Source organism: Corapipo altera, unplaced genomic scaffold (genome assembly GCF_003945725.1).
Source record: "Corapipo altera isolate COAL_440 unplaced genomic scaffold, ASM394572v1 45, whole genome shotgun sequence".
Lineage (NCBI taxonomy): Eukaryota > Metazoa > Chordata > Aves > Passeriformes > Pipridae > Corapipo > Corapipo altera.
Window position 1 is genome coordinate 20,265,902 of NW_020884877.1, and position 15,210 is coordinate 20,281,111.

The following is a 15,210-nucleotide window of genomic DNA, read 5'->3' on the forward strand; positions in this document are numbered from 1 at the left end:
AGGGCCTGGCGCCCCGCAAGGGGCCCGCTGGCCTCTCTCTCCCTCCTCTCACCTCATGGCTCCGAATCTCTCTCTCGCTGCCCACAACTTCCTCCAGCTGTTGTAATATGCTAATTTCACAGGGTGAAAAAAGCTTTGATTGATCCCTCGTCGGAAACTTACCTGGGATCAACCACTTCCAGCCCTGCGCCCCCCCCCACTCCCACCGGGACATCCCAGATGTCCTCAAACCGGGACATCTAGGAACTCTTCCTCCAGTGTAAAACCTAAAGAATCAAAGACTCCATCAGCTATTGCTCAGTTCTGTAGGATGAAACTTCATCAGCTGATGCTGTCCTAAAAATAGTTGTGTTATCTAAATAGATTAACATAAATTGCATTAGCCATCTAATTGTAATTAATGTTTTGAAGATCAGTGCCCTTTTTTTTTTAATTCTATTGCTGCAACCACCTCCAAATTTGACATTGCTTGTGTTTTGTTTTCTTTTTGTGTCTTTGTTTTTGGTTTGTTTTTTTTTTCTTTTGTTTTGTGCTCTTCCTGTTGATTGCATGTCTTGGTCTTTCTCTGCGTTCAGTTCTTACTGGTTTGCAGAACGAAGATGCCAGCTTGGGCACATGGGATTGTAAACTTGTATCTTGTTCTCCTTTTTATCAGAAATATGATATTTACACATTAATAGAGCAATAAAAGCAGAGGCAGGGTGTTTTCCTTTCTCCTCTTACAGCCCTCCAGTTTTCTGAAGCATTTCAGAACAGTTCCAGAAGTTGATCCTAATTTTGGTTTTGATTCAGTCTAATCCTTATATACATCTGTGATGAATGTTTGTTTTCTTCTAGGTGGAAAGTTAAATCAGCGAATTTCACGATCGTGTCCTATTATATGCTGTGGCAGATTTGAACTAGATGGTGTAGAATTCATAAATTATTTGCATACACACATTTCTTAGCACTGTTTTTTTGTAGAGTAACATTAGTGTTCTTTGTATATCATTGAAGGTCGTAAAACTTTTCCAAGAGCCAGAAGGACTCAGGGGAACAGCTTCCGATCGCCAGTTAGTTTCAGTCCCACTGATCACTCGCTGAGCACGAGTAGTGGAAGCAGCGTCTTTACACCGGAATACGAAGATAACCGAATGAGGAGGAGGGGAAGCGACATAGACAATCCTACCTTGACAGTCATGGACATCAGCCCACCCAGTCGCTGTAAGTGAAGGCATTTCGTGAACTCCGCTGTAAAACTCTTGCCTTACAAGTATACTATGTCAAAATTAAGCATGTCACCAAAATACAGGCAATTGAGTAATGTGGTTTTATCTCCGTAAATAGGAAAAATTCAGGACTTAATCCTCATCGGTATTGTCATGGCTTACTGTGCCAATCTTCATGTAGATTGTCATATGGAATCTACATCTGTGATAACAAAATATTGTAAAAATAGTTTGGATGATTTATTAGACTCCTGAGGACCTGAGAGGGTTTTGTAGGTTGCAGTTACTATTTATTTTTGCATATGTTGGTCAAGTTTTCTGTTAAACTGTAGACCATAAGTGGTACTATTTCATACCTGTGGTAGCACATCAGGAGCAAGTATATGTTGTGATGACTTCAATAGCTGGTACATTTTAATCATGCCTTGATTTTTAACAAAAAGTTAAGTTTGTTTAATGTACTTTTTCTCTTTTTCAGATTAACTGTTGCTTATTTTGACTATGTTTATCTCTACCACAAATTATTTTGTGAATAAATTTAAGTAGCTCATGTTTTCCATCTTACAGGAAGTTTTATTGATCTTTGTAACTTATACGGGGAGGTTTAGGGCGCACAGTCTCTGTTGTTGAAAAATGTAGTCTTTTAAAAAATTATTTTCTGTGTATTCCAGTTTTTCTCAATCAGCTGAATAACAAGCTCATTTGAAAACCAAAACATATTATATTTTCAGCACCACGAGCTCCAACTAACTGGAGACTTGGTAAACTGCTGGGTCAAGGTGCATTTGGCAGAGTCTATCTGTGTTACGATGCTGATACTGGAAGAGAACTGGCTGTTAAACAAGTTCAGTTTGATCCTGATAGTCCAGAAACCAGCAAGGTAAGTGATACCAAAGGGAGACCTTGTAAAGGGCTTCTGTTGAAGTGGTGTGTTTTGGACTAGGCTGATGTTTTTTCCTTGAACAGGATGAGCATGTTTTGAATGTGTTTTAAACCACGTACTGTGTTTTTGTCTCCTTGTTAGTAAACCTGCTTTGTTCGTACCACAGATAGTTAGTCTGCTTACCTGATTTTTATGTTACATCCATTTTTTAAGTTTCAGGCATATGCTTATGCAGTGAACATACATAACTTGATTTGGTGCAGTCTCAGTCTCTAAAATTAAACAATTTATTATGAAGTGTGATCTGAAATGATAATTATTTATACTTACAGAAATTAGAACAAGTTCCATTTATAAACAGAATTTAAATTTAAACGTTCCTGAAAAAATTTCTTTAGGATACTTTTTTTGGCTATGAAGAAGACAGTTTGAGATTATCTCTTTTTTTATCTTTTGATGGGCTTTCTGTGTTTTGATTGTTTTGTTGTTGTTGTTTTGATTTTTTTGTTTTGCTTTCTTTAAGCTATGCTCATCAGGACTAGCTGCTGTTACTCACTGTATTTCTCTCTAAAGCACACAAGTTTCCTTGTCAATTTATTCTCTCTCTAAAATGGAGCTTGTCCATCTTTAATTACTGGACCCTGGTGGAGAGAAACTACTTAAAAGTAGCATCAATCTTCTATTTCTTCTTTTCCCAAATCATACTTGCTGCTTTTTACAGGATGGAAAAAGAATTATTACTTTCCCTGCATTAGGACTGCATTCTGCACTGTGGGGAGCAAGGCCGGGAAAACAATGGGTGTAAGCACGATTGCAGAATTGAGTGGCTGCCAGTTATAGTTGCTGCTACTAGTGATGTAGGATCAAGGAAAAAAGTCAAGAATCACTTGTGCTGTAGATTTCTAGTGTAGTTGTTGTTGCTACTTCTTTAAAATGTAACAGAACAACTGATTATGCTTTGGAATTGTTAAATATAAAATATAGTAGTATCTCTTCTGTAGCAACAGTTTTGTGACCTCCTTTACCATAGCATTTTGTAATATGTACCTCTCTGTGTTAAAAAAATCTGTTTTCTTTCTAACATCAGAAGTGTGAGGGTATCAGTCTGTGATGGATAAAAATTAAGTTTTGATGAAAAACTTCTAGGTGAAATTTGGAATCTAGTCAAATCTGAATTCATGGGTTAGTGTTTTTCCAGCATCTTGCTATACAGTGCATTTCAAAATATCTTCCTGTTTGCAAAATTTTTGCTGTTTCTCTAGATTCTCTAGATAGCTCTAGAGAAAGCAACAGCTGTGTTAATGTTTTGCTTTGTTGTATGTCATTATTACAATCTCAAGTGGTCCTCAAAGCCATTTTTAAAGTATAGTCTATCATCCTAGAAATGCTAAGAATTAATGCTAATTATTTCACTACAAAGATTTAAGGGAATTTTTTTCCTGTGTTTTGGTTTTTTGTTGTTTTCTTTAATCCAGTTGGAGGCTTATGACATGTTGCATAATGATCACTGACGTCACACATATTGATATCTGCTGTGCTCTGAACAAACAAACATAACTTCAAAATAAGAGAAACAATGAAATAACAGCAAAATCATCCCAAAGATAATTTATAGTTTGGTTTTTTTACTTACTTTAATTTAACACTGATATTTTCTTGTTATAAATTGATAAACTTTACATAAGCTGCAGGAGTATTTTGTTACTTAGTTTGCATAACCCTTCAATATGTACATACTGTTCTGCTTTAAAAAACCCAAATCCAAAACATTATTGTTACCCCATCAAGCATGGTAAATCTTGTCTGTTTTGTCCTTTCAGGAAGTAAATGCACTTGAATGTGAGATTCAGTTGCTGAAAAATCTGCTGCATGAAAGGATTGTTCAGTATTACGGCTTCTTGAGAGATCCTCCAGAAAGGACACTCTCAATATTCATGGAGTACATGCCTGGGGTAAGCAGGAGAGCCCGGACACTTCAGCCATCCTTTGTGTGCAGTGTGACGAGCACCCAGGCAGGCAGCTTTTGCATAAGATATTTAAAATTGTCCAAGTTAAAAACAGTCGCCAAAGATGGGTACTGACAAGTGCTTACAGCACCCACCATCTCCATTGCTTGCTTGGGTTTTCAGAATTACGGTGGTTTGTACAAAAGCTCTTTGTGTTTGATTTTGGCATAAGGAGTGCCTGGCAATATCTTTGAAAAGACAATACTATCATTAGTAAACTGTTGAATCTTCCTGAATTTTGCTGGTTTGTTTTGCCGTGCTTCAATTATTTCAGGAAAACAAGAAGTGGTTTTCTGATCAGGGTGGGAATAAGTGCATACAGAAAATAATCTTGGTGCTTGTTTTTTGTGTGGCACCTACATACATGTTGAACTGCTCTTCTACTGCTTTGTTAGGAAATATAAGGTCAGAAAATTGTACATTTTCATTTTCTCACCAAGTGGGGTCAGCAGAGCTAAATAAAATGAGCTCGTATGAAAACAGAGTCTCTGTATTTCTGAATAGTTACAGCATTCTACTTACTCTGAGACTCCACAGGAGAAAAGTAGGGTCTGGGGATTGTTTTGTTGTTGGTGGTGGGTTTTTTGTTTACTTCTTCATTCCTTAAGTGAGATCTGGGCTTTGTTTTGAGGGGCTTCTTGAATTTTTCTGAGATTTGGAGGGCAGTGTCACAGAAGTAATCTTAGCAGTTTGTGTGACAAAGCCAGGTTAAACAAAAGTAGTTGCAAAAACCCAAGATTTTTTTATTCAATGTTATTTTAAGGCAAGACTTACTTACCTCCTAATTTTTACATAAAGCACTATCCTCCAGCATGTTGTGTTTTTTTCTTGACAATGTTTTTTTCAGAGTATAAACAAACATAAGTAAAGGGCATGTATTGAATCCAACTTGAGTATCACCTTTTAATCATCGAAAAGGTTGAGAGTGGTGTTGGAGTGAAAGTAACGCTGTTCTTTCTCTACATTGCACTGGAACTATTCAGCTGCCTGACAGTTTTAAAGTTAATAGTTTAATATTTCAGTATATGACTTCTCTGCCCAGTCTTCCTTTGGTCAAAGTATATATTTTTCTCAGTGGAGGTAAGACCATATCCGTACTTTTTAAGTTGATATTGAGAATGATTGTAACTTTAAAATATCTGTGTTTCAGGCATAAATTTAGTTGAAGTTCAACTGTATTATTAGGTCACCTGTGATTCTAGAAGTGTTAGTGTTTTATACTTCTTGTGTGCCATAGGGTTCCATCAAAGACCAATTGAAATCATATGGAGCACTCACAGAGAATGTGACTCGTAAATATACGCGGCAGATTTTGGAAGGAGTTCACTATTTGCACAGTAATATGATTGTCCATCGAGATATTAAAGGTAAAGATAGTTCTGTGCACAGTTCAGTACTCTTTATTACTGATCATTTTCCAGTCTTATGTGAAGCGCTAAAATGTAATTAAGTTTGAAATGCCAAAATACTGACTTAAAATCAATGAGATTGCTTTCCATCTTGTAGTCTTGTCATTGTTGTAACCTGAGGGGGAAAAAATAAGCATCTTTGTGATGTTCTAGCAGACTTTTGACAATGTTTCAAAACAATTAAAATAAATTTCTTTGATTTTATTTTAGTATCAATAGTTTTAAATGCATTGGAGGATGATGTCATTAGAAATAGATAGAACGTGCAGAGGAAAAGCATCATGACTCAAAAGTTTGTGTTTGCAGAGTTCTGTTTAATCAGTTATATAGAGATTACCCAGCACTTCACTGGTGCAGGAAGTCACTGGCGGAGGTGACTTGCCTGATAAAATGACTCAAACTTCTTCCATTTTGCTGCCAGAAAACCTGATTAAACAGACATATTTACTTTTTGCAGCTAGGTACAAGTGACTTGCATGTGTTGCATAAGCAAAGTATGAATATGTAGAAAGATGATGATGTGCAAAACAGGTGTATTGAACACAATGCTATTGTATTCTGTAAAATTTTTACTATTCTCCTGTTGCTTTGTATCAATAGTATTTTGTCCCAAAAGAGATTGAGATATCACAGTCAATTTTTACATGCTTGTGCAAGTAACTGTTTTGAACAAATCTGTAACACAGTTTGAGATTTTGCTTTAATATAGTATGAAGACATTTTCTGTTCTGTGGAAACACCTTTCTCATTTCTTTTTATTTCCTGTGTGTGGCACATTCCTTATTTTGCCAGGAGGCCTTTACAAAGTGACTGCCACTTCCCAGAAAAGACCTAGGATGCAAACCAGCGTGTACAATTCAGTGTTTTCTGAACTGCAGAATAGAGTAACAGAAATGAGCAGAGAAAGTAAATTTTCTGCCTCGAAATTCTAGGATGATGTTGTGTTGTATCACTGAATGCAAACTTCTGTTACTGTTTTCCATACCAAAGCATTGAGTCTTCCATGAATGTAATGCTGTGTTCCCTTCCTTCCAGGAGCAAATATTCTGCGGGATTCAGCAGGCAATGTGAAGCTTGGTGACTTTGGTGCCAGCAAACGACTGCAGACTATCTGTCTCTCTGGTACAGGAATGAAGTCTGTCACAGGAACTCCCTACTGGATGAGTCCCGAAGTTATTAGTGGAGAAGGATACGGCAGAAAAGCAGACATCTGGTACGTTAAAAAAAAACTTCTCTACTGAAAAGTGTAATTTCATTTTCAACAGTGTAGGTATTTGTTTTCTGAAGCTGGAGTGTTTCATTCTGGGGTTTAAGCTGAAGGAGGTGGTAAATGTGAGCACTGACAATAGAGAGCCTATCACTGAAATTCAGGAGTTTTTTACCTGGCAACTTCTCAGCCCGTCAGTTAAGAGATCGTAAGAGAATCCTTTGAATTGACCTTGCATGAAGTTAGGATTACCACTATTCCTAAATTCTGGAGAGATACTAGGTGAAAACAATACGTGAAGCTTTGGAACATGAGTTCAGTCAATGTTGTTTAATGAAACTTCACCACTGAAATACCTTTGATGCAAGGCAGAAAGTTGAACACTTAAGAGCAAATTAACCAGATTTAAGTGGGAGTATCAAAAAAATTTGGTTTAAGTTGTTATTAACTACTTAAGAGGGAAAGGTAATTTTCAAACATGAATGTTAGCAAAACATTGCTTCAAGCCAGTCTAACATGGCTCCAGCCCCAATGAACAGATGACTGTAGTGATTTGACTCCTTGAACTGCAGGTGGTCTGTGAACATGGTCTAATGGGCAGGCAGCAGTACATGTGCAGGAGTAGTAACACTGTGTTTAAAAAGGAATCACATTATATCCAACCAATCGCAATACTTCTAACCTCAGGGAAATTAATTTAGGCTGGTTCAGGTCACTTAGTAATTACTCTGCTATACTGGAATAATAGACCAGCCTTACAGATTTCAAGCATTTGACTTGTTGAACTTTGACGTATTTGTGCCACAGTTAACGTGTGTCTTTTGGTCAAAAAAATCTGGGGTAAAACTTTAGAAAAAATACTGAAGTTTGACTTCTGACAGTCAGTAAATCCTTACTGTGTAAGGCAATGTACCTCTGTCTAACAGAAAAAATTCTTGCAAGTATCTTGAAAAACAATCAGACTTCCTGAGAATTTTGCAGTATTGTTATTGGAAGGGGCTGTCTTTCAGGACTTCTGGAACAAAGTTTCTCTGGCCATATATATGCCCTTCTGCTTTCCTAAGTCCTTTAAACATAAGCTTTGTATACAAAGATTGATTAGGGTCTTAAAATTTTGTTTGGCAATCTAAATTTATTTTTAGTATCCTTGGCTAAAAGAGGAAGATACTACAAAGGAGGGTTTTCAAAATTTTCAACTGCCATACTATGTTTGCTCATTATTCACTGGTGAGAACTTGTGCATTTCTAATGAGCAACACACACAGTGTGCTCGGAGCATTCCTGATGCTTTGCATTTCTGTTTGGCCTCAAGGAGCAGGAACATTTCCAAGTGCTGTGCTGCATGCGTGACTTTGTCAGCCTGCTGAGCACTGAGTGCTGGCAGTGCCGTAACGCAGTTGGTATAACCTGGATGATATCTAATTATCTCTTCACTGAGGTGTAGTGGCTTTTGGTCGAGTGAAGTAAAAAAGTGGAGATGTAGGTAGTGATTTGTGTAACTTTGAGATAAAGGCATAGCAGTACATGCTATTTTTTTTTCAATGCCTGTTTTCTGCTGAAGTTGCTCTGTAGTGTTAAGTGGACGCTACTTGTTTGTAGTATTTTAGTTCCTCTCTGCTATTTCTTGTTTTCCTAGAAGGGCGTGACTCTGTTATAACCTGCTGTTTCACTTCTGCCTCTGTTTCAGGAGCGTAGGTTGCACAGTGGTAGAAATGCTCACGGAGAAGCCCCCGTGGGCAGAGTTCGAAGCCATGGCTGCCATCTTTAAAATTGCCACTCAGCCAACCAACCCCCAGCTGCCACCTCACGTCTCCGACCATGCTCGGGATTTCTTGAAACGGATTTTTATTGAGGCCAAGCTGCGACCGTTTGCAGATGAACTGCTAAGACACACGTTTGCACACTATCACTAACACCTGCCTCAACTCGGCTTGCATCTACTGCATTTATTTTCTATTTGACTGCACTTTTATTTTTATTTTTTACAAAGAAAAAGGAGAAAAAAAGACAAGAGAGAGAATATTCTCTCGAATCTTTGTTTCACTTAGATTGTAAACAATCTAAATTTTATATCTAAAATGAGAATCTTCTCTCCCCTCCCACCCCACCAGGACTAGAACTTTTTGTTTCTATAATGTACTGATGTGGTTGATGTAGATAAAGCACTTTAGTACATATTTGTTCCTTATTTAAAGGGGAAAAAAATGACAAATGCTTGGACAGTCAGGAACTGTGTGACTTTTTCTGACACCGCTGACTGACTCAGGGTGCAGGGAAAAATAGACATGCAGCTAAAGGACAAGAAGATTACTTCTCTGTGATTCTTCTCTATATTGTAGGTACTTGCAGCAGAGAGTTCTAAGTTCTTATTATATTTTAGCATTTTAATCAGTTTCTGGAATTTACAGTTTAAGCTGGAATGTGCAGTTCTGAGAGTTAAATGATGAGACTGGAAGAACTTGGAACTCTTTGTACAGCAGTGTGTCTAACTGGTACTTCTGTGTGACCAAAAGAAAATAACAAAATGAGCTCAAAACTAGTTAGAGGTTTTGGTGTAGAATTATTGTATTATCTTAATAGGAAAATAATTACAGGTAAACAGATTATAGGCCTAAAAACCTAGGTACTACCATACTGCAAGGGGAAAATTTCCATACTAGACAAGGGTCAGCTATTGGATGTAAATAGTTAGGAGAATGCCTCCTGCTCTATCTGCCAAAGAGAACCTCTGTTGCATAAGCTTAGAGGGAGACGGTTATCTTAGCTGATTAAAAAATAGTGATGTTGAGAGTCAGTTCTCCTCCACAATCCCTTGAATGGCTGGAGGGGAAAGGGAGGGACTAATCCTTGTGCAGTATATGAGTTACTTGATTCAGAATGAGCTACAAGAAATGTTTTCAAAGCTGTTAAGAGGCGCTAGGATGGAATGTAAGCCAACATCAAGTGCCTGAGTAATAAAAAATTCTTCCCATTGTGCACTAAAAAAATTGGTTTAGTAATGCAGATCAGTCATCTAGATGTGTTGAAAATTCTTGAAAGTTAAACATCTTTGAACATCAGGAATAAGTCACGGAGAAAGGTAAGACTCCAGTTATATTTTTAATAAGGTAACACTGATGAATCCTCATGAACAGGAAGGCACAGCACAGAGAACTGTATGAAGAATAGGCCAAAAGTGCAAAGAGAGCCAGCAGTTAAATAACATGTGTGATTATTCCAGCCTGAGGATCCAGATGATTGGTGTTTGTCAGATTTCCAACTGTCATAAAGCGTACGTTAATCACTTTTTCTATTTCTGAAAGAGCATAATAAAAGAACAGAAGTAAAACTCTGAAATAATGCTTCGCAGTCGAGAAGCCCAGGTACTGATCAGGTGTAGTGAATAACTGGCTTTTCACAACAGAACAGTCAGACTCTCATATTTTTGTAGAAAAACAACATAATTTAAAGGGGCATTTGGAAATAAACTATTGGACTACAGAACTGAAATTATATTTATTGTTTTGGATGATTCATTGCTTACTTTTGTTGTTTTGTAAAGGCAGAGTGGGCTGGTACTGTAACCCTTGTCCACTCTGACAAGGCTCTACCTATTCTATATCTTTAGAGGACTATCAGAGTGACGAAATGCATGGAGATAGAACAATAAGCTTACCCATTCCCACAGTCATTGATGAGATTTCTGAATTTATTCTGCTAAATTCCAAATGTTGTACCAGAGCATAAGCAGGAGTATGGATCTATCCTAATCACTTTACCTGTAGTGGAGTAAGAACGACTTTTTCGAGGCCATCTCTCCCGAGACAGAGTGGTGACTTCTTCAGCTTATGTGAGTATTCTACCCAATTTATAATTTTTTTGGTCAACTTACACATGACATTTCCTGAGCATGGGAAGAACTAGTCAGATCAGGAAAAGTGTAGGAGGCTGAAAGGAAAGTCAGCTTGTACTGACTTCTTTTTTTGCTTCTCAGTCACTAGATAAAAGCTGTGAAGCAGTCTTTAAGGAGAACTGGTATATACTCTACTCTAGAGGACCTTTGCTTTATAAGCAAAATATAGGGACAGTAGGAATGGGAAGTTTAGTGTAGAACCTAATAGTTTATGTCGGTAATTTAAAGATCATATAGTTGAAATGATTGATTTCAAACAGATTAAGAAGGTACTAAACTCAAGGTGAAAATGTATATAAAAATCAGTAGTGGTCAGTGATATCTGAAAAGGTAAGGAAATTTTGTACTACCAAAAAGGGACATTAAAGGGAAAATGTAACCAGGTTTATCTGTAGCATTCATAACGTTTAGATATACTATTCTAAAGAGAAACTGCACTCTCTGAAGCTTGAATATTTTCAGAATCTAGTTTTCTTATAATGTGTCCTTTCTGTGAGACAGTGCTGGGTCATGTATATTGCAATATCACTTCCTCATTGTGACTTTTAATTACTGAACAATCAAGTTTGCTGCTTTTGTGCCTTTTCTAAAAAATGGCATTCAGTCATGACAATGGTCGGTGTTTTGGAGCCAGGAAAAAAAGAATTTTCAGAATGCATTTTTCATCATGTCTTTGACATGTCAGAAAGCTGCCAACGTAAAGACTGTGCTGCTTAAATGAAGTGGACATTTCTCAGTTCCAGTGATTCTAGTAAAATTTTATGAATTTAACCAAGGTTAAGCTTGAGCTAGGTCTTTTTCACCCTATGGAGAATTTCTCTACTGACTTAAGTTGCTTAACTTAGAGTAAATGAGATGTAAAGACCCCTGCTCACAACTTCTTGTATGTCACTTAAATAGCCACCGGCATTTTAGAATCGTGAATTAGTCCTAATTATTGAATTCAATTACAAGAAAATGCCAGTGAAAGCAGTACTGCTGCAGGGTTGGTTTGCTTTTCTGTAAACACCACAATGAAGATGTGCTCTCAAAAAATAGGGATTGGTGTTCATGGTGAGTATGTGTATTTTCAAAAGACCTACTTATCTGCTAATGCATTTTAATATGCTGTCTGTTACACATATTAAGTAACAAAATTTAAGCTACTTCTGTGATATGGTTTTAATGATGTAACTAACAGTCCTGTTAGAGGATGATTCAAAGTTTCAGTTGTGTTGTGTTAGAGCAAGTTGTTTATTTTTAATTTGGGTGATAGAAATATCCTTGCAAGAACTCAAAAAGGTATGGATCTAATAATTGCAAAGTTAAATCTGCGTAGTCTTTTTTTTCTTGACAATTTAAATATAGTCTTAAAACTGCAACTTGACTTTCAACGTGATTTGTAGCTAAATAGTCCTTCCAGTATAACAAAATGAAAAGGCTTTTTTTTTAGCTAGTGCCTTTTTATCTGTATGCCTTAATTTTTATTCATGTTAGAACACCATATCGAAATATGTCATACAATTCCATGTCACCAAAGCAGTCTTAGAGGATGGATTTTTTCAATGTGCCCAAACAAGAGTTCGCTTAACTGCGCTGAAAAGTGTACTTGAGTTATAATGTGCAGCAGGCGTTTAAATTCAGAATTTTAAAGTGATTTCTGGCTTCCTGTGTTAACACAGGTTTTGTATTTGCATTCTGGAGACCATAGACTGATGCACATACCAGAAAGAGGACTTGTCTGCAGTCACAGAAATAACAGAGTCGGGATTTGCCTTCCTGGCTCTGGGTACCACACTCTGCAGTGGAGTTTTCAATGGGCTTGAAATCGTAATTGTAAGGCTGTTTACTTTCAGTGCACAGGAATGCGGTATGTCCAAGCAAACTAACAGATTTCTCAGTGAGATTAGCATGGTGCCCATGAAACTCTTTCCTGTGCCTTTTGGATAATCCTAATCCTGCCGTTGTCTTGACTGAAAGCCTCATAGCACTTGTAGGTACAGCGCAGTACAGCAAGCCATTCTTTGGACAACATAGAGTGATGTCTTAACTGCAGCTTCAGAGACTTGAGCAAATTGGTCAGATCTACAGTTATTTATAACCAATTTCATACTTTTTAATCTTGAAAGACTTTGTCACGCATATAGAAAAGTATAATGTGTGTGCTTGAATGTAAGTCCCTATGATGTTTCTGGAAAAGCGAAAGTATTACTGCCGTTGTAATTTCTTCTTGCTGGTAACTTGCTGTCTTGTGTCAATGACAAGTCTGCAGTGTAGAATCACGTACAATTACCAAAGCTTTTCTATTCCGTATACATATAGCCAAAAGTGATGTTTCATGGATTAGTACTGTCACTTATAGATAGTGTATATCCACCAGTAGGCTGTTGCTGACTGAGTAAAGCAGGTACTACTAAAAAGTGATAGACACTGCCCATGTTTCAGAGATATGGGTGTTCATAGTTGCTGTTCTGATATGCAAAATTCACGCCTGCATTAAAATGAAGAGTTTTCTTTTTAAAGCTCTTTCTAATTTAATCTTATTCTTGTAATTCTAAAACTAACGCATAAGCTTGGTGACTAAACCTGGTGAGTTCTATAGCTGGGTTTGAGCTTTGGGACATTTAAGAACGCCATGAAGATGGATTTGTGACCTAACCTGCTTTGTGCGCCATAGTGAGAACATTCCAAAGCTGCTGGGACGCAGTCAGTCCTCTCAACATGACAGTCAGATGTCACCCACAGTTACCTACCTGGGTGTTGGTGATGCCTTCAGGAGGAGCCACTAATGCACACCAAAGGGTCAGGCAGAATTTCTCCCAACCCGCGTCTTCTGAATCAAAATCCATGATCAGAAAACAAAGGAGCTCCTTTCTCTGTTTATTTCCCCCACTTAGCCTGCATGATTTATTTTTCCTTCTAGCTGACAGAGCTTAAACACTGCATAGGTGGTGGCCACCGATAGCTCCTGAAAAAGGTGTGTGTACAGCTTTAGATCAGGGGTCCTGTCATTTGAACCCAGGACGCTGCAGCTCCCGGGTTCCTGGAGCAATCCTTGGGTTTTCTCTAGCAATATATACACACATGGAGTTGAGGGATAGATGGGATGGAGGAAATAAAAATTCTCACATTTCAAAGCAGTCACACCTTGGCTAGGAGTTGGTTTTCATAAACTTATTTTAAAGGGAGAGGAACTGGATTAAAACAGATAAAAGTTGTATCTCATGGTTCAGCCCTTATGTTGAGTACACAGATGAGGATTGGAGGTCAGAGTCTTCTGCTGACAGATAAAGAAAAGGATACTCCAACTCCAGGGTGGATAATCATGGCAAATAGAGCTTTTTCGTGCTTTTTACCCTAGAACTAGATGATACTTTTCCCCAGAGGTTTATATAATGTGATATAAAAACAAGGATTGCATTTTCTTTTCTGAACAGCCATTAGATTGTTGGTTCCCTAGTGTTTGCTTCTTGTTAATACCCGTAAAAAAGGTGGTGTCAACTTAAAATTGGAATGGTTTATTAAAATATAGTGTCTGTCATCTCAGACCTCACAGGAGTTGTATAATGGAGTATCACTGTAAATATGTGGAGGAGACTTAGATTAATTGGAATGTAGGCTTTTAGTTTTCATGAAGCTATGAATAAAAATTTGTAAATTTACTCTTGATCTAATGTACATTTTTATGTAGCCATTAAATTCTCTATTTAATCTATCAGTTTCTCACTGTAAATGTTTTTACTCTCAGTTGAATGCTGGGCACAGTTTGTAATGTATGTACACAAAGGTGTTTTTTTTCTATCAACGTTGACTTTTTTGCACATTTTTGGAAATATTTAATTTGTACACTGATTTAATACTCTGACCAATTGTCAGTGGGTGTATGAGAATCACGTGTGTGTGCAATGTACTACTGTCTGGATGTATGGTTTTTTTATTACTTTTCAGATGTTGCTACCAGTAACTGCACTGCTGTTGCTGCTTTACATGGAATATCTTGTGTATAAAAAAAAAAAGATAAAAAGAATTAAACAATTAGCCTATGGTTATCATGGTTGAGGAACTCAGGAGTTGGGCATTGCTTACTAGTTCCGTTGTCTAACAACCTTCCAAACTTAAAAATGAACAAACAACCCCCCCTTGTAATTCTGTGTATGCATTGAATGTGTGTGTATATATCCCAGTAATCTTATTCCACAGTTTCATTTCTACATTTTTATGAACTTGTTTTTTAAGGGTACTATGTTTAGTTAGAATAATTAAATATATAAAAGCTTTGAGAGATGATTTACTAGATAAATATATTTTCAGCTGGCTGATGTTCAAAATATTTTTTTAATTTTTGTTTTTAACCATTCGAAATGTATTTGTATTTCCAAAATCAGACACGAATTGTACTTAGAAATATATTAAAACACTCTGTAGGGACAACAGTGTGATTTCTCTTTTAACAACCCCGTACTTTATAACATCGCGCAATGTCACTCTCGTACCTCACTTCCGAGTTGCCCTTTGCATTGTTACTCACAATGCACTTTGCGGAAGCCTCTATTTAATTTATTAATTTTTAATTATTTTTCTCTTTTCCCTGATACGAGGCCGCCCCCGAGGCCCCGCTCTCTGCCC

The 15,210-nt window shown here is 37.2% G+C and overlaps 1 protein-coding gene across 3 annotated transcripts in view; it reads left to right on the forward strand.

Moving 5' to 3' along the window:
* MAP3K2 (mitogen-activated protein kinase kinase kinase 2) overlaps positions 1–15,012 on the forward strand; it is a 54,570-nt gene extending 39,558 nt beyond the window's left edge. For all 3 annotated transcript variants that reach the window (XM_027637455.1, XM_027637453.1, XM_027637454.1), the window contains exons 12-17: positions 997–1,203; positions 1,940–2,088; positions 3,912–4,043; positions 5,335–5,464; positions 6,542–6,719; positions 8,401–15,012. In XM_027637455.1, the coding sequence (XP_027493256.1) occupies positions 997–1,203; positions 1,940–2,088; positions 3,912–4,043; positions 5,335–5,464; positions 6,542–6,719; positions 8,401–8,626 (1,022 nt within the window). In that variant the 3' untranslated portion in view covers positions 8,627–15,012. The remainder of the gene's footprint in view (positions 1–996; positions 1,204–1,939; positions 2,089–3,911; positions 4,044–5,334; positions 5,465–6,541; positions 6,720–8,400) is intronic.
* The last annotated feature ends 198 nt before the right edge of the window (positions 15,013–15,210 follow it).